Source organism: Paroedura picta, chromosome 11, assembly GCF_049243985.1.
Source record: "Paroedura picta isolate Pp20150507F chromosome 11, Ppicta_v3.0, whole genome shotgun sequence".
NCBI classification, from domain to species: Eukaryota; Metazoa; Chordata; class Lepidosauria; order Squamata; family Gekkonidae; genus Paroedura; species Paroedura picta.
In genome coordinates this window covers 58,108,118-58,134,955 of record NC_135379.1, presented here as the reverse complement: position 1 = coordinate 58,134,955, position 26,838 = coordinate 58,108,118, and the positions used below count along the sequence as shown (strand labels likewise).

The 26,838-nt window shown below is 48.4% G+C and overlaps 1 protein-coding gene across 2 annotated transcripts in view; it reads right to left on the bottom strand.

Moving 5' to 3' along the window:
• The window catches only part of CNTNAP2 (contactin associated protein 2), a 1,139,689-nt gene extending 1,114,073 nt beyond the window's left edge, over positions 1-25,616 (bottom strand). Inside the window, exon 1 of one of the 2 annotated variants that reach the window (XM_077304685.1) lies at positions 24,406-25,616. In XM_077304685.1, the coding sequence (XP_077160800.1) occupies positions 24,406-24,505 (100 nt within the window). In that variant the 5' untranslated portion in view covers positions 24,506-25,616. The remainder of the gene's footprint in view (positions 1-24,405) is intronic. The other variant, XM_077304684.1, reaches the window with a different exon arrangement.
• Between the last annotated feature and the right edge of the window lie 1,222 nt (positions 25,617-26,838).

Genomic DNA, 26,838 nt, shown 5'->3' with positions numbered 1-26,838 from the left:
ACACACGTGTCCCATGGCTGCCCAAATAGCTGAGACATGGAAAACATGGTCTGCTTTTCGAGATGAATACAGAAGCCAGAAAGCAAGTGCATGTGCTATTAAGCATTACGGAAATAACATCCCGCTAGACCATGTTTTGATTCACAAAGCTCTGCCCTTTTAAGAATTAATTTGCTTTCTTTCCCCCCCAAATGCTGCTCAATCTCAGGGTCAGCATCAAAGCCTATAATAAAGAAACAATTTTGCTAATTGGCTTAGTGTGAAACTGGGTGAGAAATCTGCATATTCAGTTTAGACACTGAAGGCTTCTGGAGGCTGCACTGGAGGGGGGGGGGGAAATGCACCAGAAGGTGTCAGCAACAAATCATTTGTGACATTTAAGACAACTGGGAAAATTCGGATGCGATATGTCTCCTTGAATACATTTCAATTGGAATGTGCATTTGGGTTTCAGCTCATCAAAGCCCAAAGCCCCCTTGGTTAATATAATTAACAAATCAAAAAATGGGCACAAAAATCATAACAGATTCAGAATATTTAGAAATATTAGGCTCTATACATTATTTGGGGGTATATTGTGGTGCCTGACTGTCTGGCTTAGAGGTCACAAAGGACAGAAGCCAGGGAAGAGAGAGGAGGACAATATAGCAGATATGTATCTGACAGGGATGTTTTCCAGTCATCAGAACTATACAGATGTTGCCTCCAAAGGGAAAAAAAATCGGGTACATATTGCTTTCTGAAGTATGGACACCTATCAGTCGCCTTTAGGTTTGCCAATCTTTAAGTAGGCATTACAATATCAGCCGCATACAGAGGCCTTACAATATCAGCTGTTTTATTCCCAACCTCTCTGGAGTGGTTTAAGGATTTGTGGGGCCTGTAGCACCAGAGCCAGTTTAAGGATTTGGGTGGCCAGCAAAGAGTACAACCGTGATGGGAGCAGCCAGACTAGGGTCACTGAGGCCCCTCACAGTGGCTTAGAGCATCACTCCAAGTGTACCGAGGAGGGAAAATGGGGCAGGAGAATTATTATCATCCTAATCCAGGGGTAGTCAAACTGCGGCCCTCCAGATGTCCATGAACTACAATTCCCAGAAGCCCCTGCCAGCATTCGCTGGCAGGGGCTTCTGGGAATTGTAGTTCATGGACATCTGGAGGGCCACAGTTTGACTACCCCTGGGGGGGGGGGCACCATGCAGGGCTCCTGGAAGAATGGGGCCCATAGGCTGTGCCACATGGCTCAATCAGCCCTGCAACCCTTTTCTCTGCTCCCAAACAGAGGGTTTGCTTTTTTCCCTGCTGCAGCACACTGCTTTGACACTTTCACCGAGCTTTCCACTATGACTGTCAAGGACAACCTACAATGCTGAAATGAAATTGGGGGAGGGGGGGGAGGACGGGAAGCATTCACTGGAGGACCTCCGTTCCTGCTGTCTTGCAATTTGCTCGAAATGAACAGGGAGGTTAATTGCGCTTCCTCTAGAGATCAAACAGCCCCATCAAAACTCGGTGGGAAAAAAATTACTGCCGCACTTACAAAACACTGGGCATCTCATCAACAGGATGATTGTAAAGAGCTGCTTCTTCGAGAGGTCCTTTGCATTCCATGAAAGGTACCCGAGCGCAAATTATAGACACGTCGCTTCAGTTGCGGCACGGGAAGCTTAAAAATAAACATTGACTCCCCTGTACGGCCCTAATACAGGTAGCCTTCTTCATGACAGAAAGTTCTTTGCTGTCTCAACTGCGTCAACTCTTCCAGATTCTGGCTAGCGACCAACCAGAGTCATTGATTCGAAGCAGCCAGGGTCGAAGTGCCAAGAGCTGCCCACTGTGTCACTCCCTTGCAAGCAGAGCCATGGGCAAAGGGCTCTTCAACCTACCTCCTTAGCATGATGGAGTGGTTAAAGCGAGGCAGGACTCCAATCGGAAGAACCGGGTTTGATTCCTCACTCCTCCCCATGCAGCTTGGTGACTTTGGGCCAGTCACAGTATTCTTAGAGCTGTACTCATAGAGCAGCTCTCTTAGAGCTCTCTCAGCCCCACCTACGTCCCAGGGGGTCTGTTGTGGGGAGAGGAAGGGAAATGTGTTTGTAAGCCCCTCTGAGACTCCTTCAGATAATAAAAAAATAGCTCTTCTGCGTTCCCAATCTGCTTTTGACTTTGCTTACAGAACCACCCTGAATGTCCATGAGTTCATGGTGATTCATGCTCTTCATGAAAAGCAGCAGCTTGGTTTAAATTTCTTGGAAACTCTGTTGTTTACTCCCCATGAAAAGTTCACAGTCACCGCTCATCTGTTTGGAAACCCCTGCTTTCTGCTCCCCGCAAAAAAGTCGTGGGAAACCGAACTGATAAAACCCGGACGAACCAGCATATCGGTTTGGGGTTCAGTTCCTGGTTCAGCCACAAACCTCAAACCAAACCACAAAAATGCCGTTTGTGCCCATCCCTGCGTACCCAAGACAAGAGGGAAAAGGGCAGCTAGCAAAACTACAGAATGCATTAGCTCCAGCTAATATCAAAAGCCTTCCATCTCAAATTACTAGCAGTCATTCTCAATCAATGTACAAGGAAAGATATATGTTCTGTTTCACCAGTCCAGAGAAATCAGCTTGCTTTGAGAGCTATCATTGCTTCCCCCTTAAGGGGAATTAACCAGTCCTGGAAGGTGCTGACGGTATGATTGAAATTACTCCGGGTGTCTTATCCACAGAATATCAAGTGACAGCCTCTGTTCTTCAGGGCACGCTGGATGCTGTGTAGCCTCTCCTGGTTGATGTCAGATGCATTAGGATCTTTACCCATTGCGAGAAATTGGCTGTGAAAGTGCCTTTGCATCCCCCCCCCCCCCCCGCTCTCATCCCACGTTCAGAAGTCACATTCTCCCTCTTGTCTCGGGAAGAAAGAAAATGCTGAGTGAAAAATATTCATCGTCTCATGTTCCTTTCAATTTGTCATTAAAGCCATTTCTCTGTTTCCAGGCAGAATTACAAAAGGCTCTTCATTTTTCGGCATCCATTTTAATGGAAGGAAACTTTTGGGGAGGCTCAAATGAAGCATGACAGCACGAGCCATCTGGTTTTATTTTTTTTCCTGTACAGCAGGAGAGATCCAGTTGATAGAGAACTGCTGGGAAAAGAGTCCTGCTGGCAGGGGCTCATGGGAATTGTAGTCCATGGACATCTGGAGGACCACAGGTTGATTACTCCTGGGCTAGATGACCCTTTGAAGGTACCTGCCAACTCTGTGTTTCTATGTTTCTACCTTCAACTACTCCACTGGAATAACTCGTGTACCAGGGACCCACCTCACATGGTTATTCTGGAATCCACTTTATACAAGATTGTAAAGGGGCTACGCTTTTGATAAAAAAAGGAATTCTACTGGGGGAATATCACCCAATAGTCAGTGGGTTTCATCACTCCTTGACTCTCTCATGATGCTGTGTACGTCGGGCATGACCGGCATCGTCCCGCTGGTAATTTTACAAGATGTAAATGTTATAAGCTCTCAGGTATATTTATAATTATTGGCAGAGCCTACAATGATTAAATAATTATACAAGTGATTCAGAAATCCTTAAATACATAAGTAATCTCTTGGACTCAAATTAATCCAATTAAAAGCTTGCTGAAATTAATGATTACATTTTCGGGTCACAGACTAGTAGACAATCTCTGTCTCCTCGAGCGAGGGATGCTTTCAGGAGGGAGGGAAAGGGTAACGTTTTGCAGTGACTTATCCAGCCACTTTTCAAGCAATATTGATAAGGAGTCTGTAGGATAAAGATTGCTCCTTCCTTCCTTCCTTCCTTCCTTCCTTCCTTCCTTCCTTCCTTCCTTCCTTCCTTTTCAGTCCACTTCCAATCTCCTTCCTTCCTTCCTTCCTTCCTTCCTTCCTTCCTTCCTTCCTTCCTTCCTTCCTTCCTTCCTTCCTTTTCAGTCCAATTCCAATCTCCTTCCTTCCTTCCTTCCTTCCTTCCTTCCTTCCTTCCTTCCTTCCTTCCTTCCTTCCTTCCTTCCTTTTCAGTCCAATTCCAATCTCCTTCCTTCCTTCCTTCCTTCCTTCCTTCCTTCCTTCCTTCCTTCCTTCCTTCCGTCCTTCCTTTTCAGTCCACTTCCAATCTCCTTCCTTCCTTCCTTCCTTCCTTCCTTCCTTCCTTCCTTCCTTCCTTCCTTCCTTCCTTCCTTCCTTCCTTCCTTCCTTCCTTTTCAGTCCAATTCCAATCTCCTTCCTTCCTTCCTTCCTTCCTTCCTTCCCTCCTTCCTTCCTTCCTTCCTTTTCAGTCCAATTCCAATCTCCTTCCTCCTTTCCTCCCTCCCTCCCTCCCTCCCTCCCTCCCTCCCTGCCTCCCTTCCTTCCTTCCTTCCTTCCTTCCTTCCTTCCTTCCTTCCTTCCTTCCTTCCTTCCTTCCTTCAACTCCTGAACATGAGTGACTCTAAGACGATCCATGCTGGTTCAGGCCAGTGGCCCCTCCAGTCCAGCACTCTGTGCCACACAGTGACCAAAGCCCAGGTGCCCTCAGAGGTCCACCAGCAGGGCTGGAACTCTTGAGGCCCTCCAGCTGATGCCCTCTCAGTTCCATGAATACAGAGCATTACTCCCTCCCAGAGATAGCTTTTCCTCTAGGTCTCATGGCTAATGGCCCCTGATGGGCAGACCTTCAAGGATTGGGTGGTAGTTCCTCCAAGGAACTCTAGGGGTCATGATGTAGAGGGAGCCAATGGAAAACCAGCCCTGAATGTCCCTTGCCTGGCTGCCAGACAATCCTCAGATCTCACCACACCCATGCCATACAACAGGGGTAGTCAACCTGTGGTCCTGCAGATGTCCATGGACTACAATTCCCATGAGCCCCTGCCAGCATTTGCTGGCAGGGGCTCATGGGAATTGTAGTCCATGAACATCTGCAGGACCACAGGTTGACTACCCCTGCCATACAAGACATCAATATTATCTGCTCCTGTAAATGCAAAACTTGCCCTCTGGGGTGAGATCTAATCCATTTCATCCAGCATCCTGCTTCTGAAAGCTGCCTCTGGGAAGTCCACAGAAAGGCACCTTGTTGTCAAAGGTGGATTCCCTCTTTAGCATGGAGATTCGATCTTATTATGGCTCACTGTCCCCACCCCCAAAGGGGGTTCTCGGTGCCAAGAGACATTTGGCAGGTTCGGCATTGCGTCTCAGTCCGTTCCAGAGAGGCCACCTCTCCTGACCTCATCCATTCGAGGTGGTTCTTTGAAACCAGATTGCTCCTCCTTGGCTTGAAATTGTGTCCACCTCTGCTAACTCCCCACGGGCAGGAGGGGTGGGAGGAGAAGACACAATTTCAATTTCCGTGGGATAAAAAAAAAGGAGAGAGAATACACCTCCTTTTTCAGAACTTTCTGAGCATTAATCCCCCAAAGCTGACGAGCTGGCAGAACGCAACATTCTCATTAAAAATGACAGCAGTACAATTTGAGCTTGATGTCTCTATATGTGCTGGATTAATAGATGCTTCTAGCTTTTCCCGTTTCCCAATTGCTGTGAAGTCTTTCATGAGCCTTGAATTTCTCTCCCCTATTAAAGGAATAAGGGGGGGGGAGAAATCAAAATACTGATTTAGCAGTATAAAAATAACCGGCTGTTTTTGTAAATAGTGCTTTTCATCCTAGGGAAGTGTGATCTTTTTTTTTTTTAATATAAAGAATTTAGCCACCCTGTAATAGAATGTCAAATATGCCACGAAATTCTGCCGAAGTCAGAAAAAAGCCTCAGTACTGCACTTGTCTTGGTAGCTTTGTGTAGATGAAAGATTAGCAAGGACATTCTTTTTACCTCCTACATGTTGGCTTGAAACAATTTTTTCTCTTCCTCGATATGCCGCTGACCACTGGGTATATTTCTGCTTATTGCAGTCCAGTGGACCTTGTGAGATAAAAACGAATGTCCAGAAGAGGTTGGTTCGCCAGAGAAGTGAGGGGTGACCAGGCTGAGTTTCTCAAACTTTTGATAGCTCAGGGACGTTGTTTCTGATTTGAAACTGGAAGCACACTTCATTCTTGAGCACATCAGGTTGACTTCCAGAGTACAGAAAGGTCAAACGAGAGAGGAGAACTGGAAAACTGTAACCGGATACCATGTGGATTTCTTTTAATGTTTAAAGTGCTCACCAGAAAGCTTGAATCAACTAGTCCCTCAGTTCGATCTGTGATGTTCCAGTTTCGAAAGAGTCTACAGGAATTAATTAAATTTCTAGGCCGCCGCTCCTGGTCTGCCAGCTCAACAGTGGCTTACAACTTAAAAGGACAATACAACAATAAAAGTACATTTAAAAACCCATCGACATCCCCCCGCCAGTCACACGCACACACACTCCCCACTTCCCTGACTGCCAGATATCTTGGTGATATTATTGTTGGACATACCGGAGGAAGGGCTAAGATCTAGCCTCAAGCGATTGCCTGGAGGAAGAGCTCTGTCTTGTAAGACCTGAAGAACTCTGTTAGTTCCATCAGGGCCCTCAGCTCTTCCGGGAGCTCATTCCGGGAGAAAGGTCAAAGCTAGATGAACAGTATACGGGCCAGGGATCTCCAGCCTATTAGCATCCACAGAGCAGAGAGCTCTGCGTGGGGCGTAGGGAGTTATACAATCCCTCAGGTACACTGGGCCCACACCTCTAATGGCCTTAAAGGTTCATACCACCACCTTGAACTTGGCCTGGTATTCCACTGGCAACCAATGCAGCTGCCTCAGCACCAGCTGGATGTGGCCTCTCCAAGGTGTTCTAAAGGTAAAGGTATCCCCTATGCAAGCACCAGGTAATGTCTGACCCTTGGGGTGACGCCCTCTAGCGTTTTCATGGCAGACTCAATAAGGGGTGGTTTGCCAGTGCCTTCCCCAGTCATTACCGTTTACCCCCCAGCAAGCTGGGTACTCATTTTACCCACCTCGGAAGGATGGAAGGCTGAGTCAACCTTGAGCCGGCTGCTGGGATCGAACTCCCAGACTTATGGGCAGAGCTTTCAGACTGCATTTCTGCTGCCTTACCACTCTGCGCCACAAGAGGCTCTCTGGTTCCCTTGCAAGAAGATATTTCCCAGGCTCCTTTGCTATGTTTCTAGTCCTATTTGACACTTTTCATTTTCTAGGATAATCTAGATATGGCTTGCTCCCTAAAATAGACCTGTGCTCTGTATTAGAAATCACACTGTCAGAGTCTCACACTATTCTACCCCCCACACACCCCTTTCCGAAATGATGAATGCAGGGGCCACTGGGCAAAGATAACCAAGCTCTAAGTTTGTGGCATCCCCCGATGATGAGAGGTCCATAGATTGAGCTTCGCCACTCCAGGCCTAATATAAAACTAAAAGCAATTTCCTTCCTCAGCCAGGGTAGGGAGAAATGAATTAGGTTCCATGGCTGAACATCCTTCATAATGAAGATAATGCTTACCACTGGTATTTCACACCCGGCAGACCTCCAGCACACCAGCAGAAATAGTTTCGGGATTCATGACAGAGAATAACCGGTGTCCGAGGCAACATTCCAGGATATCATGTAGCCCAGTGAGAGAGACTCTGTTGCAGCAATTCCCAGTGATGGAAGGAGAAGAAGAAGAAGCCATCGCAATGCCCTCCCAGACAAGAAAGAGCAAAAAATGCAGCTAACATTTATGACGACAAGACAGAATTTGCATGGCTGCCTGTGCACTGAATCAAGTTTCACCAACTAACCAGAGTTAGGACCAAGCATGGGCTTGGGCCATGGGCCAACTAAGTCATTCAATTAAAGTTGTCAGCTCTGGGCTGGGAAATGCCTAGTGACTAGGATGGGAAATACCTAGTCAGCTCCGGGTTGGGAAATACCTAGCTGGGATTTGAAGAAGAAGAAGAAGAAGAAGAAGAAGAAGAAGAAGAAGAAGAAGAAGAAGAAGAAGAAGAAGAAGAGGAGGAGGAGGAGGAGGAGGAGGAGGAGGAGGAGGAGGAGGAGGAGGAGGAGGAGGAGAAGGAGGAGAAGGAGGAGAAGGAGGAGAAGGAGGAGGAGTTGCTTCTTACATGCCACTTTTCTCTACCCAAAGGAGGCTCAAAGCGGCTTACAGTCGCCTTCCCATTCCTCTCCCCACAACAGACACCCTGTGAGGTGAGTGAGGCTGAGAGAGCCCTGATATTACTGCTCAGTCAGAACAGTTTTATCAGTGCTGTGGCGAGCCCAAGGTCATCCAGCTGGCTGCATGTGGGGGAGTGCAGAATCGAATCCAGAATGCCAGATTATAAATCCACACTCCTAACCACTACACCAAACTGACTCTGAGGTCTGCTGAGGTCCCTCCCTGGGGCAGGGAGGGACCTCAGTGGACTATTACATGATGGAGCAGCCCCTTTATCCCAGGGAACTGATCTCTGTTGCCCGGAGATGAGCTGTAATTGCAGGGGATCCCCGGGTCCCACCTGCGGATTGAACCACAGTTAGTTGAATTAAACCATGGGGTTTCTGGATTATATAGAGCCGATTAGCAATAGCAATTCTTGTCTCCAAGAATCAGACTGTTCTTTTTAGGAAGCCTGCCATATTCAAAAACTTAAAGATGTCAAACCATCTTGGTTTTGGACAACCTGTGACCTTCTATGCCTTTTGGAGCACACTCCGGTCCAGAATAATGTGGCGCCCACGTGATGTGGTGAATGGGTAGCCATGTTGTGTGTTTCTGTGTGTTTGTGCAATGTAATCATTTGCTCTCTTCCCTTTTTATGATTCTATTAGAGTTCTTCTGGATTTGACAGATGGCCACTTCGCAAAACAAACAAACAGATAAATAAAGCGAAAAGACCAGACTGAAAGAAAGGCGCCAAATGTTATGTTACCCCTTCGATCTCCGAGGACGATTATATCTGTCAAAGAATGCCAGTTTTACTCCAGGCTTGGAAAACATAAACCACCGAACGCCTGCTTTTGATCTTGCTCCTGTATCCAGCTCACATCTTCAATGACCGGCTGAACTGTCAGCTACTTGAGCATCTGATTTACTCGCTGCTCAACAACGCCTTTCGGCAGAATTACATATGGACAATTATACACACACATGCGCGCACACACACTTCAAACAGACAAACGGGCTGAATGTTCCAGCATTGTTGTAAGGCAATCAGCCAAGAATTCTCTTTTTGAGAGAGGCAGCAGGGAAGATAGCGGCCTATCTCTTTGCAAGGCCCTTCCAGAGCACAGTGTCTACTGGGGGGGGGACCCAGCAGAGGGGGGGGGACCAACATTATTTCCCTCTGAAACCATCTAGAGATGTAGCAGGGCAACAAATGAAGTGAGCATCTGGTGCCAATGGGTGATGCAGGCCCCCCAAAATCGGTCCGCCAATGACTAAAAGGATTACTGAGATTGAACACCATCCTGATGAAAACAGTTTCAAGAGGCTAGGTCTAGTCAGCTTAGAGAAATGATGACTGAGGAGTGGTATGATAGAGGTGTAGAAGGTTATGCATGGAATAGAGGAGGTAGAGAAAGAAGTATTTTTCTCCCTTTCTTGCAATACGAGAGCTGGTGGGCACTCAATGAAATGAAGGAGCAGTAGGCTTAGAACAGATAAAAGGAAGAACTTAATCATCCAAGGAGTAATTGATTAACACATGGGATTCTCTGCCACAGGAAGGGGTGGCAGTCAGAAGCATAGACAGCTTCAAGAGGTGAATGGATCGGATGAAGCAGAGGTCTAGATGGAACCCTCTGTCTAGGGCAGGGGTAGTCAAACTGCGGCCCTCCAGATGTCCATGGACTACAATTCCCACGAGCCCCTGCCAGCATTCTCTGGCAGGGGCTCCTGGGAATTGTAGTCCATGGACATCTGGAGGGCCACAGTTTGACTACCCCTGGTCTAGGGCAATGATGCTCTGTATTCTTGGTGTTTGGGGGTCCTCAGTGGGAGGCCTTCTGGAACTCTGACTGCTGGTGGACCTCCTGATAACACCTGGGTTTTGGCCACTGTGTGCCATTGGCCTGAGCCAACGTGGCTTCTCTTGCGATATGTTGTCCCTTCCCATTTTTAACTCAATTTCCAGTGACAGCTATTCAACACCCCTGGGATCTGAGAAGCATAATAAATATTCCAAATAAATCACGTGGACGACACATCCTTTGGACCAGCGTGTGGCCCATTTGAAGAGTCACCGAGCACCACAGTCCAGCTACCCCTGGCACTGTCACAGCAGCAATTATGCACCAGAGCTCCTTCCTTTACACATCTCGTGCCCCAGGCTCAGCAGCCCACACATTTAGCAAGGCCTTTGCATTTCAGCCGCTCCTTAAGTGGTTTGCTGAAACAGAGTGTCCTGCGGAACTGGGGCTTCCAAACGCCGCGACTCTTAATGGCTTTGGAAAGATTTTTTTTTTTTGGTTACATTTCTCCCTGTGTATATTTCAATTATTAATGGTGCCATTTTTTCCTTGCAGGTTGAAATGGGGGGAAGGGAGAAGAAAAATCAGTGAACAATAGAAGCATAACCTTAAAAGTATAAGCAAGTAAAGTATAACTCGCACAGATCAAGCGATAATTCCTTTGTGGTGGAGCTGCCTTGACAGCACATGTATTTCTGAACTGGATGCTTGTTGGATATTCTCCGGTATGAAACTGATTCTACACTCGACAAATTAGGGTGAGATGAAATTTGAGCACTGCCATCGTGTAAAAGAGGGGACGTTTTCAGTCATTATTTTTGGAAAGTGCTTTCAAGCAATAGCCGACACAGCAGCCCCCTTACAGGCCAGAAATCTTCAGAGGTATTTTGCAATTGCCTCCCTCTGAGCAGCACCCCTGGACTTTTCTGCTGGCCCCCCATCTCCATACTAACCAAAGCCAACCCTGCTTAGCTTCTAAGATGTGGCAAGATCAGCCTAGGCTGGGCCACCCAGTTGAAGGGATTAGGGAAAGAGATATTTGGGATCTCTGTTTCAGCAGTTTCCTTTGTCTGACATGCAAGCTGAGCAGAGATAGGTGCTGCAAGTCAAGTGGGGTGCTTGTAAGCTAAATGTGAGCAGACAGTGTGATGCAGCACTTAAACAGACATTTACAGTCTTGGGTTGTATCAACAGAAGCATCACGTCAAAATTGCAAGTTCTCATAAAGGTAAAGGTATCCCCTGTGCAAGCACCAGGTCATGTCTGACCCTTGGGGTGACGCCCTCCAGCGTTTTCATGGCAGACTCAATACGGGGTGGTTTGCCAGTGCCTTCCCCAGTCATGACCGTTTACCCCCCAGCAAGCTGGGTACTCATTTTACCGACCTCGGAAGGATGGAAGGCTGAGTCAACCTTGAGCCGGCTGCTGGGATTGAGCTCCCAGCCTCATGGGCAAAGCTTTCAGACGGCTGCCTTACCACCCTGCACCACAAGAGGCTCCTGCAAGTTCTCATAGTCCCGCTGTATTCTGCATTGGTCAGACCGCTCCTGAAGTCCTGTGTGCAGTTCCGGAGGCCTCACTTCAAAAAGGACTTGGACAAAATGGAGAGTGTTCAGAGAGTGTTCAGTGCTGCATCACATTGTTTGGATCCTTGAAAACCAACACTCAGTGGGGAGGGCGTTGCAATCCTGAGGCACCACCACAGAAAAGACGTGGTCTGCATTTGCCCACACTGAGGGGGAGCACACAGCTTTGGACGCCAGGGTGTCACCAGTGGTGCACTGAGGTCACTTCCTGTAGCACTGGATGTCAGTGCTTTGGGATTCTGGCAGTTCCCCCTATTCCCTCCCCTTTTCCAGTCTCAGCAGCTTAGCAACTCAGCATATATGGCTGTCTCTCTCCTTTCTTGAGAGCCCAGGGGTAGTCAAACTGCGGCCCTCCAGATGTCCATGGACTACAATTCTCAGAAGCCCCTGCCAGCATTCGCTGGGAGGGGCTCCTGGGAACTGTAGTCCATGGACATCTGGAGGGCCGCAGTTTGACTACCCCTGGTGTAGTGGTTAAGAGTGGTAGCCTCTAATGTGGGGAAGCAGGTTTGATTCCTCCCTCCTCCACATGCAGCCAGCTGGGTGAACTTGACCTAGTCCCAGTTCTCTCAGAGCTTTCTCAGCCCCACCTACCTCACATGGCATCTGTTGTGGGGGGAAAAGGATAGGTGATTGTAAGTCACATTGAGACTATTTGGAGTAATAAAAATCAGGGAACACCCCCCCCCCCGCTCTTCTCCTTCATCTTCCCCACAACAACCCCATCAAGAAGGTGGGATGAAGAGTGAGCAACTGGCCCAAAGTCATCCAGCGGGGCATCCTTGCCCGAGGGGGGTTTCAAATCTCATGCCTCAGTCATGGCACCCATACCTTGATGACACACTGGATCCTTTAGAGAAATATGCCTTGGGAAAGTCAATGGTCCATGGTCCCCAAAAGAGCACTTGTACTTACTGAACTACATCCCACTATACGAAAATGTGGTACCTATAGTGCCTCAGTATGTAATACATAACTTATATTTCTGGATTCATTACTGTCAAGGGAGAGTCTGTAGCCTTGGAGTTGCACAATAAAAATTCAGTGCCTCCATCAAGCCTCTGCTGTCAACTGTGAGCACTGAAAATATTACATTAACCAATGCATCCCCGAGTGGGTTGGATCCAACCAGCTTTTCTGCTGATGGGAAACGACAGAGGGAGCAGGGGGGTGGGGACCAAAGGTCTACATCCAGTAGACTCACAGGGTCAGGCAGCATATCCAGCCATGGAATGGGGATGGCCTAGAATTAACTAGGTCCTATATCTCGATATTATGTATTTGGTAAAGTTTTTTTTTTAAAAAATATTATTGCATTTTAAAATATTACATCCAAAGATACAGAAGGTTGACCTGTTGAGGCCAAACAACCTCACAATAATATTCCTTTTCAGCAATTTCTACTGTGATCTTTTTGTTCTTCGGCAATACGCACTTCTGGAGCTAATATATATTACAATGTACGTATGCTTATGCATGCCTGACCGCTGGAGAAGGCTAATGTGCCAAAATGCTTTTGGTCTGGAACATTTGGTCTGTGATTTTAAGAAGTGATTGTGCATGCGAGGCTATTATTGAGGACTTATAGCAGCCTTTCTCAACTTTGATTTTACCATTGAGAAACCCCTGAAATATTCTCCAGACTTCCAGAAATCCCAGAAATGGCACAATATTGCAGAATAGTGTTGTATATATGCCCACCTTGGGCCTCTCCCCTTCCCATCCCCTCCAGGACCATCATTGGCTATTTGGGGAGTGGTGGGTGGGTCAACATATTGGTCATATCACCCAATATGGTCATAAAGAAACCCCAGAGCTTCACGAAACCCTAATGGAGAAAGCCTGCCTTATAGTGTCCTTAATAAATGCATGATGATGATGATGATGATGATGATGATTGGATTTATTGGATTTATTTCCCACCTCTCCCAATAGACTCGAGGCGGGTCACATCCTATATTTCCTATATTTAAACCATTTAAATTTTTCTACATCTTGCATTTATAGTATCAGGCTGCACGTTTACATTTCTTTATCTTTTTTTATTCCTTCATTCAATTGTTTTGGGGTTAAATTATTTTCTCCTCTTTTTCCTTGGGCAAAATAACTTCCACATTATGTGACCATATAAAATTAAGGGAATTGACAGGTTTAAAAAATTGCACATGGCAATCTCAGTTGTGTGTCCAGCAGGAGACAGAAAGGGACTTTGAGCTCGGGCAGATTTTGTGGAGGGGGAGGAACTAATCTGTGTGTCATTTTTTAAAAGGTCTAGCAGGGGTAGTCGAACTGTGGCCCTCCAGATGTCCATGGACTACTATTCCCATGAAACCCTGCCAGCATTTGCTGGCAGTTTGATGACCCCTGGTCTAGAGCCACTGTTTACTCTGCCCAATTGTTGCTAGAAAACAGAATCCTATGGCAATTAAGCAATAAACAGCATCATTATGAATGGAAAGATAATATCAAAGTGTATTTATTATTTACATGCTCATCATTTTGTTATAACGAATCCTGGCCAGGTTCCCACAAACTCATTCTTACAAATGTCGGTATTGTGAGTATTAATAATTCTCTCTCACTCTCTCTTTAATAAGAGATATTTGATTTTTGTCCCCGTGGGCCAGTGTATACTATCTGGCTGCCAAGTAATTGGCTCAGTATTAATTCTAAACATATTTTTATTTAGTCTCTTATAGATGTAGGAATTATGAGAAGTTAAAACTTGTCCTATCAGTAATTCCCAGAACTGATTTCTAGATCTTTTTTTTAACTGTTGGGAAGTTTCAGAAGACAGGAAGGAAATCAACATTAGAGATATCTAATATCTGTCTTCTTGGTGCCTGCAGACAACAGTGGGAGGGCTTCTGGAGTTCTGGCCCTGCTGGTGGACCTCCTGATGGCACCTGGGTCATGGCCACTGTGAGACACAAAGTGTTGGACTGGATTGGCCATTGGCTCAATCCAATATGGCTTCTCCTCTGGTCATACGTTCTTAACAAGCAAACAACGATGACTGCAAAGGAACCTCGATGGAGGGATTTTCATATCTGGAACAGTTTCATTGTATATAAAAAACTAAGGCCTAGGTGGCATAGAGTGGGCGGGGCCAGTCCAATCTCTGGACCAATTGGAAGGGACGTATGGCCCCGCCCCCTGACTTGGGCCCAATAGGGAGGTGATGCAGCCCGCCCCCCTGCCCGGCCAGAGGCAATCTGGTGACATTGCTGCCAGTCTGCCCCTGACCACTGCAGGGAGAGGAGGTCGGTAGGACTGCTGAGGGGGGTGAGAATGGAGGCTTGGCCAGACTGCGCCATCCCTTTTCGCCCCAGGGCTGTCCTAATTGTCACGTCCAACATCTTCCCTCACTTTGCCTAAGACCACTAACGGTGCTGGCAGGTGGTTGATGAGTGCGCTCCTTCCCCCCCCCCTTTCAGGTCTGTTGGGAAGGAGACTCTGACAGCCCCTGACGGAGGGGAGGGAGGCATTTCTGAGAGCAATGCAGGGAAGCCTGAGGGCATGGGTGAGGTCATTCCTTTTGAGGGGGGAGCTTTCCCCTTCTGCCAAACTGTTGGCTGACAGGGAGGCCACAGAAAAACCCCTTCTCACTTAAAATATTGCTCAGGCCAGCCTTGCTGCTGGAGGGAAGAGGCAGGCAAGCAACTCTCTGTAGATTTGAGGCCTACCACACAGGTGAAACTGTTGTGCAGATGAAACTTGATGCTGTTGCGGAGGTTCTTTTACATCCTGTTTCATCTGCAGAACCCTGTGCAGTATGTCTTAGATGTTTGTTCTCCACAACAATCCTGTCCAAACTCTATAGCAGCCCTTTCTGCCTGGGAAGCTGATCTTTATGGTCCGCAGATGAGCTGTAATTCCTGGAGGTTGGCTACCCCTGGGATGGAAATACTCCTGGCAGTTTGGAGGTGGGACTTCAAAATTGTACAATGCTTCAGAGTCCAGCCTCCAAAGTTGCCATTTTTGCCTGCAAAGCTAATCATTATAATCTAGAGATGAGCAACGATCTAGAGATGATGGTAGAGGCTCGCAGACTGCAGTTGGGGTGGGTGTTTCCCTCCTGGGCTATGGGATATGGCCAGCCTTACCAGCAACTGTTTGTATCTCGGGGCACATACAGGCAGACAAACCAGTATCAGTCCTGCGAATCTGGAAAGTGCAGGAAGATCTAAATAAAGAATATTTTCAGGTTGAAACTGTAAATAGTGAACAAGTAAATGGCTGGAGAGGCATGGGAACTGAAGTGACTTTTTTCAAGCTTGTCCTAGTAAATAAAAAACTTCTATGAACTCAAACGCATAAGTGGCCCAGAATTTCAAGTGGAGTTAGCTTTACAGGAAAGTAGACAGTAAGACTTCGGGGGAAACTAGGTAATCCACTTTTATTAGGTGATGACTTGAACTTGCAGACATCACTAGCCAAGGAGATTCTTTGGCCACGTGCATTCCTTTTGAAGAGATGCATGTGAGAGGAAAGAGCTTTCCCTTCAGCCTAACTTCCTGGATAAGAGCTGTACTTCCAAGGGATTCTCAGATCCCACCTGAAGGCTGGCATCCCTAAACCTCAGTGGCATACAATGCTAAACAGTCACCCCTCCAAAGCAGCCATTTTTGCCTGGGGAGCTGATCTTTATAGTCTGGAGATGAGCAGAAATTCCAGGAGATCACCAGGCCCCACCTGGAGGTTTGCTGTCCCTGATCTGAACAGTGGGGCCTCAAAAGTGTGTAATGCCCCCGCAGCCACCTAGCACCCCCTGACCTATTTTGGGTCAAGAAAACATTGCAGAGAGGAGGTAAGGTTGCCACATTGGTGCAGGTTCATGTTCTGGAATTCCACACTACCTAGGTGTGCACAAACCTGACTAAGTCAAGATTGATGTGCTCACAGAGACCTCTTAGGGTTGCCATCTTTCAAGTGAAGCCTTCTACCCCACCTCCCTCCCTCTATGCCATTGTGTTGGCCTCAATCCATACCAGAGCATTCTATGTGCAGAGGGACTGTGAACCAACTTCTGCAATGGCTACACAACTTACAACCTCTGTACCAACATAAACCGGACCTTAATTAAACAGGCCAAGTAAGCCTCCCAAGGGCAATAGATTTAAGTAAGGGGCATAGCTCAATAGCAGAGCACATCACTGACTTACAGAAGACCATGGGTTTTATACCCAGCATCTCCAAATCAAAGAACGGCAAGTCACAGGACTGGGGAAGACATTCACCCGAGACACTGCGGAATTGTTGCTGTCAACATGTGTTGAATTGAGGGAGATGGAACCGCGATCCAGATAACTCAGCTGTGTATCTCCATAGGAGATGCCAGTAAAGGGAACTCTTAATGAAACCCCCACAATACAGTTCAGTTTATTTCAGCCATTCTTTAAGAGGTGTAGTGTAGGCGGCGGCTTGAGCATTTCGAAGAAGAAAAAGACACACCCGGTTCATTTGCTGTGAGTTATTGGACTGATATTGGTCTTGGATATTTCTGAGCCGTTCCCGAAACCAAACAGGATTCTTTACATGGATTCCCTCAAGGCCTGAGCTGAAATAACGAAGGAATTCCTCCAGGAAGCGTTGCTCTCCAGCGGACTCCGAGACAAATACAAACGTATCCATGTGTAGCCGTAGCTTTCAGTTTCTGATTGAAACATTAAATATTGGTACATTAGTCCCTGTCAGAGCTACAGTGGATGAAAGATGGCTCTCTCGATTTAAATGCATTATAAGAATCTGAGCATAACATGAGTGAAAGGAGGAAATGCATGCCACATCTTTGGGAAAAGAAGAAATCAAAACACCAAGCTGTCCAAATATTGGCAGCAAGTTGTAGAACATGGATTGGCCATTGCTGGCATGTTTAGCATTTAGATTCCATCAGCCGTCATGTACCCTTAGCTATTAAGCCTCATGACCACCTTTGCACATGAAAATACATGGAAGACTGATGCGCAAAGGCTGGGGGCAGAACAGAGGGCATGTGGATGAGCCCATGAAGGAGGTCTCCTGTGACTTTGATTTCTCTTGCTTGCCAAGGATCTATTCTATTTACCCTTGATCCTCTTGAGCCTGACTGAAGGTCATTTCCCCAGAAAGCACTTTCCTGGGGCCACCTTCTTTGGGGGGCTGTAACTCAGACCCCATAAATCTAAACCTCACCAAACGTATAGGGCAGGTAGAGGACAGTCAGCCAGAGACCCCTTTTGAGTTTGGTGACTCCAGCATGTCAGCGGGATGAACCTCATGAACTGAACTAGTTCATTTGGGCCCTAAAAGTTTGCGACAGTTTGTGGTTCGTGAATTGGTCACACCGCGAACTAGACTGAACTGCATTTTCTCGGTTTGTGCCCATCTCTCGTTATGAAACCTGAACAAGAATTAGGAAAGATAGCTCTAGAGCACTCTATTCCATCACTTACTCCCTTCATTGCAGATTTGTAGGCCTTTACATACATGATAATGAGATTAATATGGTTTATGTCTGCAAGGGGTTTATGTTACCTGAATCATAACACTGAACTGGCAAGATAGCTATGCCCAGGAATATCTTATATACCAACATTGACTGTTTCAGGAGCAGCACTGTTGTCTTCAGACAGACCAAATAGCAATTGAGAATACTTTCTCGTCTCTTCTGGGCACAACACTGAAATTACTGCCTGCCCCAAATGGAACGGGAATATGGTTTTATTGCTGTGTGGAACACGGTTTACCCCATAGTCAAAGTATACGTTTTTGTGTACATGCTGAAGATCTGATGAAGTATCTGACAGAGTGTGCTATGCGCACAAAAGCTTACACCTTGGAGAAAACTTTGTTGGTCTTCAAGGAGCCACTGGACTCAAACCTCATTCTGCTCTTTTGGGACGATATGGCGGCCCAGCTGAATCGATCCCCCTGTTCAAAGTTATTCTGACACATCCAGTACTTTTGGATTGAAACACCTTCTGACAAGACACCCTCTCCCCACCCGCCGCCAGTTAGGTGATGTGGTCATGGAGAATGTGCCCAGATGGTAAACACATTGACCGGCTAGTAGAGAAATCACCAGCCAATTCTAAACAACAATAACTGAGTCCAGAGGTTTTCAACATTATCCAGTTGTTGAGGATAGCCTTCATCTTATATGCTTCTTGGCAATATGTATAGCAAAGTATGGCTACTGATTTCAGGGGTAGTCAAACTGCGGCCCTCCAGATGTCCATGGACTACAATTCCCAGGAGCCCCTGCCAGCGAATGCTGGCAGGGGCTCCTGGGAATTGTAGTCCATGGACATCTGGAGGACCGCAGTTTGACTACTCCTGGATTAGATGGTGTGCCCATTGCCCTATTTGTTTGTTTGTTTAGTCAATTAATTAATTAGACTTTTAGGCTGCCCCTCCCAGCCAGCCAGGCTGTGGTGGCTAACATCAAATTTCAGATACAGAATTCAAAACAACAACAACATAATGGGGTAAAAGCTATTAAAAACCACCCACCCACCCCCTTGACATTTAGCACATTCTCCCACACTACGGGGGAAATGCGGGTGGATCAAACTGGAGATGAAGGGGGGAATCCAGTGATCTCTTCCTGCTGAGCTGGATCCACTCCCTTTCCCTAGATTTTCTTCCAACAGAAAGAAAAAGGCTTTCTCCAAAGGAGGCAGAGTTCTCTTGACATGGATCAAGCAATGTAATGAACCCCTTTTTCACGTCTCATGCCGCCAAGTAAATGAGTACTATTAATGATATTTCATGCATGCACTCCGTTAGACAGTGTGTGTGTGTGTGTGTGTGTGTGTGTGTGTGTGTGTGTGAAGCAGCAAGATGTCAAACAACATTTTATTAATTTCCCTATTTACTTGGGGTTCTGCTCTCAGCAAACACAAGGCAAGATGTTTCCCCAGGAGGGGAGCAATCCTGACAGGTTCTACTACAGGACGTGTTATGTTGCTGTTCTAAGTGCCCTCTCTGTGTTAAGGGATTTTACATGTATCTTGAAAGTTACACTGTCAAGGAAGACTGAAATTCAAACACAGTTCTGCAGGGCTGGTAAGGCAGCGCTCTTCTGCCAGGCCTATGGCTGAGCTAGGGCTGCTTACCATCATGTGGACCTTCCGTCTCTCCTCTCCAGACCCCCTCCCCCATTTTTCTTTTTGACTGGACATTTGTTCCCATCCAAAACACCTTCTCCAGGCCAGAAGGAAGATGGTTGGGGCAGGATAGGGATGGGTGGGTGTGGTGGGGGGAGGTTTGGGTTGGGAGTTTTGTTTCAAATTTTGATTATGAATGTTTGCAAGCCACCCTGAGCCCACTTGCAAAGAATGTCAAACAACAACAACACAATATATAAAAATATAATGGCTTCTAAATTTTGAGCCTATGCTGGCTTGCTAAATATCCCCCCCCTGAAAATCTATTCTTAAACCTGCTGATCTCTAAGCAACCTCATCTCATTCAAGGATCTGTTCCATGTTTATTGCCCATGGGAAAATAATATGTATAAAGAGTTTCTTTCCCTTTTCTCCCTAAAAGAAAAGCGAAATGTACTCAGAGAGTAAAGAGAACTTCCTTTTGGAATTCTAGACCCTGACCTGTTGTCTGTTTTGTCCTACAAAAGGAGAACTTTGGATCTTGTTCGGTACTTTATCGTGATCTGCTCTTGCATGCATCTGAATGATCATTCTTAATCAAACTGCCCGCTTTGTGAAAAGTCTGGACCAAATCTTGTTTTCTCTCCCAGGTCAAATCCAGGAAAGGGAGGGTGATATTAGAATTTCAAAAGCTCCTCGAACAGTGGGGGACCGTGCTTGGAACCAACTTCATTCCACCGTACACAGGAAGAACTGGACAAAATCCAGCTGCGAAGGGAAGGGACTAGTTTCGAACCAGTTCTTGAAAGCTGTCTGGATCTCTTTCTTTCTTTCTTTCTTTCTTTCTTTCTTTCTTTCTTTCTTTCTTTCTTTCTTTCTTTCTTTCTTTCTTTCTTTCTTTCTTTCTTTCTTTCTTTCTTTCTTTCTTTCTTTCTTTTAATCATAGAATAATAGAGTTGGAAGGGACCTCATGGGTCATCTAGTCCAACCCCCTGCACTATGCAGGACACTCACATCCCAATCGCTCATCCACTGTAATCTGCCACCCCTTTGCCTTCACAGAATCAGTCTTGTAGAGACCTTTTGGCCTGGGAGCACCCATGAAACCCTATTCCATTCCTTTCCTCCCTAGCTCATCAGAGCTAAAATCAGAGGAAAGGAGGTTGGCACAAGCATGAAATTTTATTTCCCATCTTACTTTTTGTCTTGTGATGACCTCTCCTGGCTAAGCTGTTCATTATCCTTGATGCAAATAGTTAAGAGTCTCTGGATCCTCGCCGTTCAACTTGGCGCAGAAATATCGCTCAGCCAGATCGCTGGCCGTTTATCACTGCATCCGAGAAGCATCGCCTGGCGAAACAATCCCGTTTGCCTGATGACATATATGTGAACTCCGTGACATTCATATTACGGAATAAGTCATCTCTGCAAAATAGCTTTGCTAAAACCCATGAATAAAGTTAAATGAAGTTTCCATTAAGAGGCTTCAAGGAATCCCATAGAAGAACATAATGAAAACAGACACAGAGACAATAGGTGCTCAACTTCCCCCCAACTGCTAATTAGTTCTCTTAACTGTTTTGAAAGCCTAGAAGTGCTGGTTGGTCTGGTTTTCTGCATCTAAAGGTTACAATATGCCATGGGATGCTGTGTTAGTCCATCAGTCACAGTAGAAAAGAGCGAGAGTCCAGGAGAACCTTAAAGGCTAACAAAATTTGTTGCAAGCTTTCAGGGGTCACTGATAAGCTCTCCAATATATAGGGCAGATGGATTCACATTCCTGGCGTATCTGTATATAACTGTACTTGTATACAGTTAGCCCCATCCGTCCTGTACAGGGGAGAGATATGCTCTCCAGCTTATTGGTCAGATTGGATGAGCTGTATCTGAAGAAGTGAGCAGTGACTTACGAAAACTCACCCCTTGCTAGATGTTTTGTTAGTCTTTAAGGTGCTACTGGATTCTTGCACTTTTCTATGCACAAAACAGACGTGTGAGCCAACTTCTGAGGCGTCCACAATGGACCTCTGATGTGGTGCACATTTGATGTATGACAATAGGTCACCCGACTTACACTCCCGAATTTGGTTGCAGTCTTGGCCTCACTCTTGCAAAGTGCCCATGGACATCTGGGGAGCTATGCTTTGGCCACGTCTGCCCTAGGCATTTCCCTTCTTGCATCTCATGTCGTTGGCACTACGGACTAAAGCCATTTCCTTTCCCCATCAGTCAGCCAGAGTCAGCCCAACTTCCCATAAGCACTTCAGCAACAAGGATTCTTGATAGTTTGGTCCAAGTCTTTATTATTGATAGTTTGGTTCAAGTCTTTATTATTACGGTACTTGACCAGTAGTCAAATTACAAGATTCATAAACACATCTGGCATTAACAAGATAAAAGAATCATCGATAACTGAAATATTATTATAAAATGTAAAACATTCCAGCTATAAGAATCATTCTGGTTTTTAAACTCACAAGCATTATCTCAAGCAATTGAGACTATCTCTACCCAAGTGGCTCCGAATCTACCCAGCTCTTCCTTGAGATAGCTTGGTCACAAATTGTTGGAAGCACCAGTGATGCTATGGTCTGTGTACTGATGCTATGGACTTTGCTGGGAGACAATCCCTCCTATGAGCATTTCTTTCAACAGATAGTGCCTTCCAATCCCCCCTCAGACTGAAGCACATACAACTGATTGGCCTCAACAGAACGGCAGTGCAACCAAGAGGAAAACTTCAAACCGAGGAATAAATTTATCCACCCAGATGGTTGCATATCGAAGCACGTAGGGCAGGGGTAGTCAACCTGTGATCCTCCAGATGCTCATGGACTACAATTCCCTTGAGCCCCTGCCAGCAAACGCTGGCAGGGGCTCATGGGAATTGTGGTCCATGAACATCTGGAGGACCACAGGTTGACTACCCCTGACGTAGGGGACATAACCAAATTTCAGAGCTAAGGGGGGGAAAAACACACCTCCCAACTATACGGCTTTTTCAGTATAGCCTGAAGGTGAATACAATGAAGGCAAGATACCAGGAGGGGCCGTTATAGGAATCTAAGTACAAATGAATAAGTATAAATACTTCCCTGCTTCCCTGCAGGGTTCTGTTGCATGCGCTTTTCCTATGCCAGCATGCAATCGGGTTGGTTAGAACGGCGAGAGCAAGCAGGTGCACTGTTATGATTCAGTTCTCTTTCTGCATCTCTTCCTCCGCTACTGTGCCCAAAAACACTTCCACAGGTGTTGACTTCCCATGTGGCAAAGGATGACAGTCATAATATTTGGGCAAAGGTCAGAGGCTGAGCAAGTCCAGCTATTCGGGATGTTCTTTTGACCATGCCTACACAGAGCATTAAAATATATGCCATCCCATTCTCTTGCTTACACAGGATTCCAGCTCAACTTTTACAGGCATGAAAACACAAGACTGCCTGTGAGTCTAGTGTTCCAGCAAGTACTACGAACAGGCAAACCGGCTTTTCTCAGTGCCCTGACACAACGCTGGGAACTAGCCCAAATGACACGTCCTGTGAGTTCATGTTCTAACAGCAGGAGGAGGGAGATGTGGGACAGGCAGCCTAAAGAACAGAGCATCAAGCAAGGTCTGGGCTTCAGTGCAGCTGGCTGCAAGGCACCAATGCTGCAGGGGCCAGCGGGGAGACCCAACTGGGGGTTTCCCCCACCATCTCCTCTCACTGCCACATGCAGAATATAAATGGGATGGGACGAGCCCCCAGCATAGAGCGGGAATCCTCAAGAAGAGATGTCCCCCCACCCAACGGGAGAGGGGAAAGGAGCTCAACCTGGAGAGTCTCTCGGGTAGCATCACTGAAGCCTTCCACTCAGACCTCACAGGTAAGTGGCCTTCTTTGGCCAGTTTCAGCCGCGGGACATAGCAAGCAAGACTCGATGGAAGTTCCTCTGAGCATGCACAGAGCTCATTCTTTTCGATCCCGAGGAAACACACAGACCCCTTGCCTGCCAAGGAGCGCTGGGAGGATTTGCAGGCAACCCAGAGGTTTCTCTTCTCCGGGATCAACGCTCCCCTCTCTCGCGCTCGCTTTGGAGCGGGACGAAAATGAGCGGAATGCAGCGCTAGCGCTTCTTATCTGACGGTTCTCAAAGCGCTTGCTTAAGGGGAGCGCAGCGCCCTGTCCAAACTGCGGACGGACCAGCGCCGAGCCTGCTGGGGGAAAGGGACGCTCAGGCTGAACGACGCCCATCGCTGCAACCGCCTCTCGCAGCGACGCTTCCAGGTGCCGCTCCGACAAGTGCCCACCGGGCTCCAGCGAGGCTCAGCCCCCCCAGCCCAGCGGACCCGGCAAGCGACCGAGGCAGCGCCAGCCCCGACGTTCCCGCACGCCGCTCTCTTGCCCGCGACGGCCTCCCCTCGAGGCAGAGAAAGTCCCACTGGAGGGGGGTTCTTGTCTCTTATTGGGGGGGGGGCGCCAAACTTTCTCCTCCTTCCAGTCGACTTCCAGCCTACTCTCTCCCCCCCCCCGATCAGCTGCAGCAAAAGCGCAAGTCCTCGCCCCCCCCCCCAAGCCCGACTCCACGTCGCCGCCTCAACCGCTGCAGGGATCCCGCTTTGGCCAGCCCAGCGCTCGCCTGAGTCAGAGAGAACTTCGGAAGCGAGAGCCCAGCGGCCGCTCGCCAGCCCATCCCGGGCTCCAACGGGGCTCCTGCGCGCAGCCCTCCCGTCCGGCCACGCCGCCTCTGCTCCCTCCGTCCGCATCCAGGCTCCTTCGCCTGCGGGGAGCCATCCCTCCCCAGCCAACCTGCCCCCGGGACGGCCGCGTTCCGCGTGGCGCGGGCGAGGTACTTACGGGCGGAGGAGGGGAGCGCCGTCCGGGCTCTGCAGCTGATGTTGCTGAAAATCCACAGGAAGAGGGCTGCCCTGCAGCTCGCGCGGAGAACCACGACCATCCTGTCCTGCCGGCCTCCCGCCTAGTCCCGGGCGGCGCCAGCTGCGGAACGGAGCCTTCCCCTGGCCCGCTCTTGGCCCGGCTGGCGGAGGGAGGGAGGGAGGCAGGGAGGGGGCAGTGTTCACCGCGGAGGGGCGGCAGGCAAGCCCCCCAGCCTTTCCTTCCTTCCTTCCTTCCTTCCTTCCTTCCTTCCTTCCTTCCTTCCTTCCTTCCTTCCTTACTCCGAGGCAAAGCCAAGTGGTCAGGACTTTGGAGGTCTCTTCGTCCGCCGCCAGGTATCCGAGGGAGCGCCCGATGAAGCCCGGTGGAAGAGAGAAAGGGAGGGGGGGTGTAACCCCGGGGCTCAGGCGGGGGGTAGGCGAGGGGTCAGCCGAGCGGTTGGAACTGTACGCACCACCCCCCTCCCTCCCGCCTTCCTTTGCAGGCGAGCCGTGCCTTGCAGACTGGCGGCGAGAGCTCCCGCGGAGCCTTCCCTGTTCCGCGGCAGCTCCGGGTTCGCGGCGCGCCTGCCTGCCTGGCTGGCTGGAGCGTGCCGGTCCCGGGAGCCGAGCGGCGCAGTCAGGGCGGGCGAGGGCGAGGGGCAGCGTCTCCCGCGCCGCAGAGGAGCCGGCTCACAGGCTCTCGCCTCCCGCAGTCATCGTCGGCCAGCCGGAGGGAAGGACTGGCGCGACTCCGGCGAGCGGCACAGGCAGGAGAGGCGGGCTGGGGAGCCGGCGGCTGGGAAAATCCTGCCCCCGCCCTCCCGCCGCTGCTCGGCCTTCCCGGCTCCTCCTCTTCCTCCTCCTCCTCCTCCTCCGGCGGCGGCGGCGGCGCCCCTCTCCAGCGGGAAGAGCCCCCTGGCCAACTCCGCCGGGCCGGACGCGTCGCCAGCCCCGAGCAGAAGGGAGGCGCCCGCTCTGCCTCGGCCGTCCCCGCCAAGAGGGCCCCGCTGGAGATCCCGCCGCAGACGCGGGGAGGCGGCCGGGCAGAGGGCTCTGCGGCGCTGTCCGTGGTGCTGAAGTTGGAGCCTTCGCCGCCCTCCCCTGCTCTCGCCTCCCCTCGGCGCCAGGGGGGGGGGGAGGAGGGAGGAGGGAGGAGGGGGCGGATCGGGCCCGCGGATGCTGACTTGGCTCCTCCTTCCTGCCCCCCCCCTTCCGAAGAAGATGGTACAGGCTCGCTCTGCTCCAACCTCCCGGGATCCGCTGGCGAAGCCGTTCGAGCAGGAAAGTCTTCCGAGCGGTCCTAAGGACTGGAAGGGGAGGCGCTCTGCATCCCGACAGTGAAACTGCGGAATGCGGATGTAGTGAGGGTGAAGGGGGGAGGGAGAGGGTTGCCTCTTGCAGTTAAAGCAGACCCAGGTTCCAGAGGGCGGGGGGGGGGGGGGAGGACCAGCCTTCAAGTAAAAGAGGGAAGTCTTAACAAACACGGATAACACAAGCAGGTGTTATCTAGCAGCCTATTGATCCGATTCCAGAGAGATTTCTAGCCCTACTTCGCATCCCCCTTCCCACCATCACCCAAGACTCTGAAAGTTTCCAGGCTCCAGCTGCAGCAAAGTAATGTGGCTTACATTCAGAGCCAATGCTAGAAGTTTGGGTAGTTTACAGTGGCCATTTGGCTGTCACGCCAAGCATGTCTTCTTCTTTAAAGCCTGGTGAGGGATATAATGAAATGAGGGAAACTGAGGCACTGTCAAGTCTAATATTTGGTTCTAATAAATTTTAAAATAAAAAAATCACAAAAATGATAGAAGTGTGTGTGTGTGTGTGGGGGGGATGTTTTCTCTCAGGACATCATTATAAGTGACCTCTGCGGGAGCCCGGAATCCAATGTGACTTCTAAGCGACATGTTCTCCATATAGGATAACAGATCTCCTCTTTAAAGAAAAAGTCCTGAAAACTTTGCACTAAAACAAATAGCCAAAGGGCAGATCTGGAATGACCAACGAGATGCAGTGGGAGGGATAGTCTGGAAACAACCCTAAGCAGGGCCTATTCTGCACACAATAGATAATGCACTTTCAATGCACTTTAGAAGTAGATTTTCCTGTTCCGCACAGGAAAATACAGCTGCCAAAGCACATTGAAAGTGCATTATCCTATGTGTGCAGAATAGGCCCAGGTCTACTTAGAAACAAATCTCATTTTATTCAGTGCAACTGACTGCTTTCCCTGGACTCCTTTTTGGACCTTCTTTGCAAGGAGATTATGAGGCCCAGGTGAGCTGAGTTACACCCTTCCAAGTCAAGGGACTTTAGATAGGAGATTACATGGAAAGGCTTTTTGCGACAATTATATTTGCACATGGAACATGTGCATGATTTCTACCCAGATGCTGGTTATACTGTGGCCATA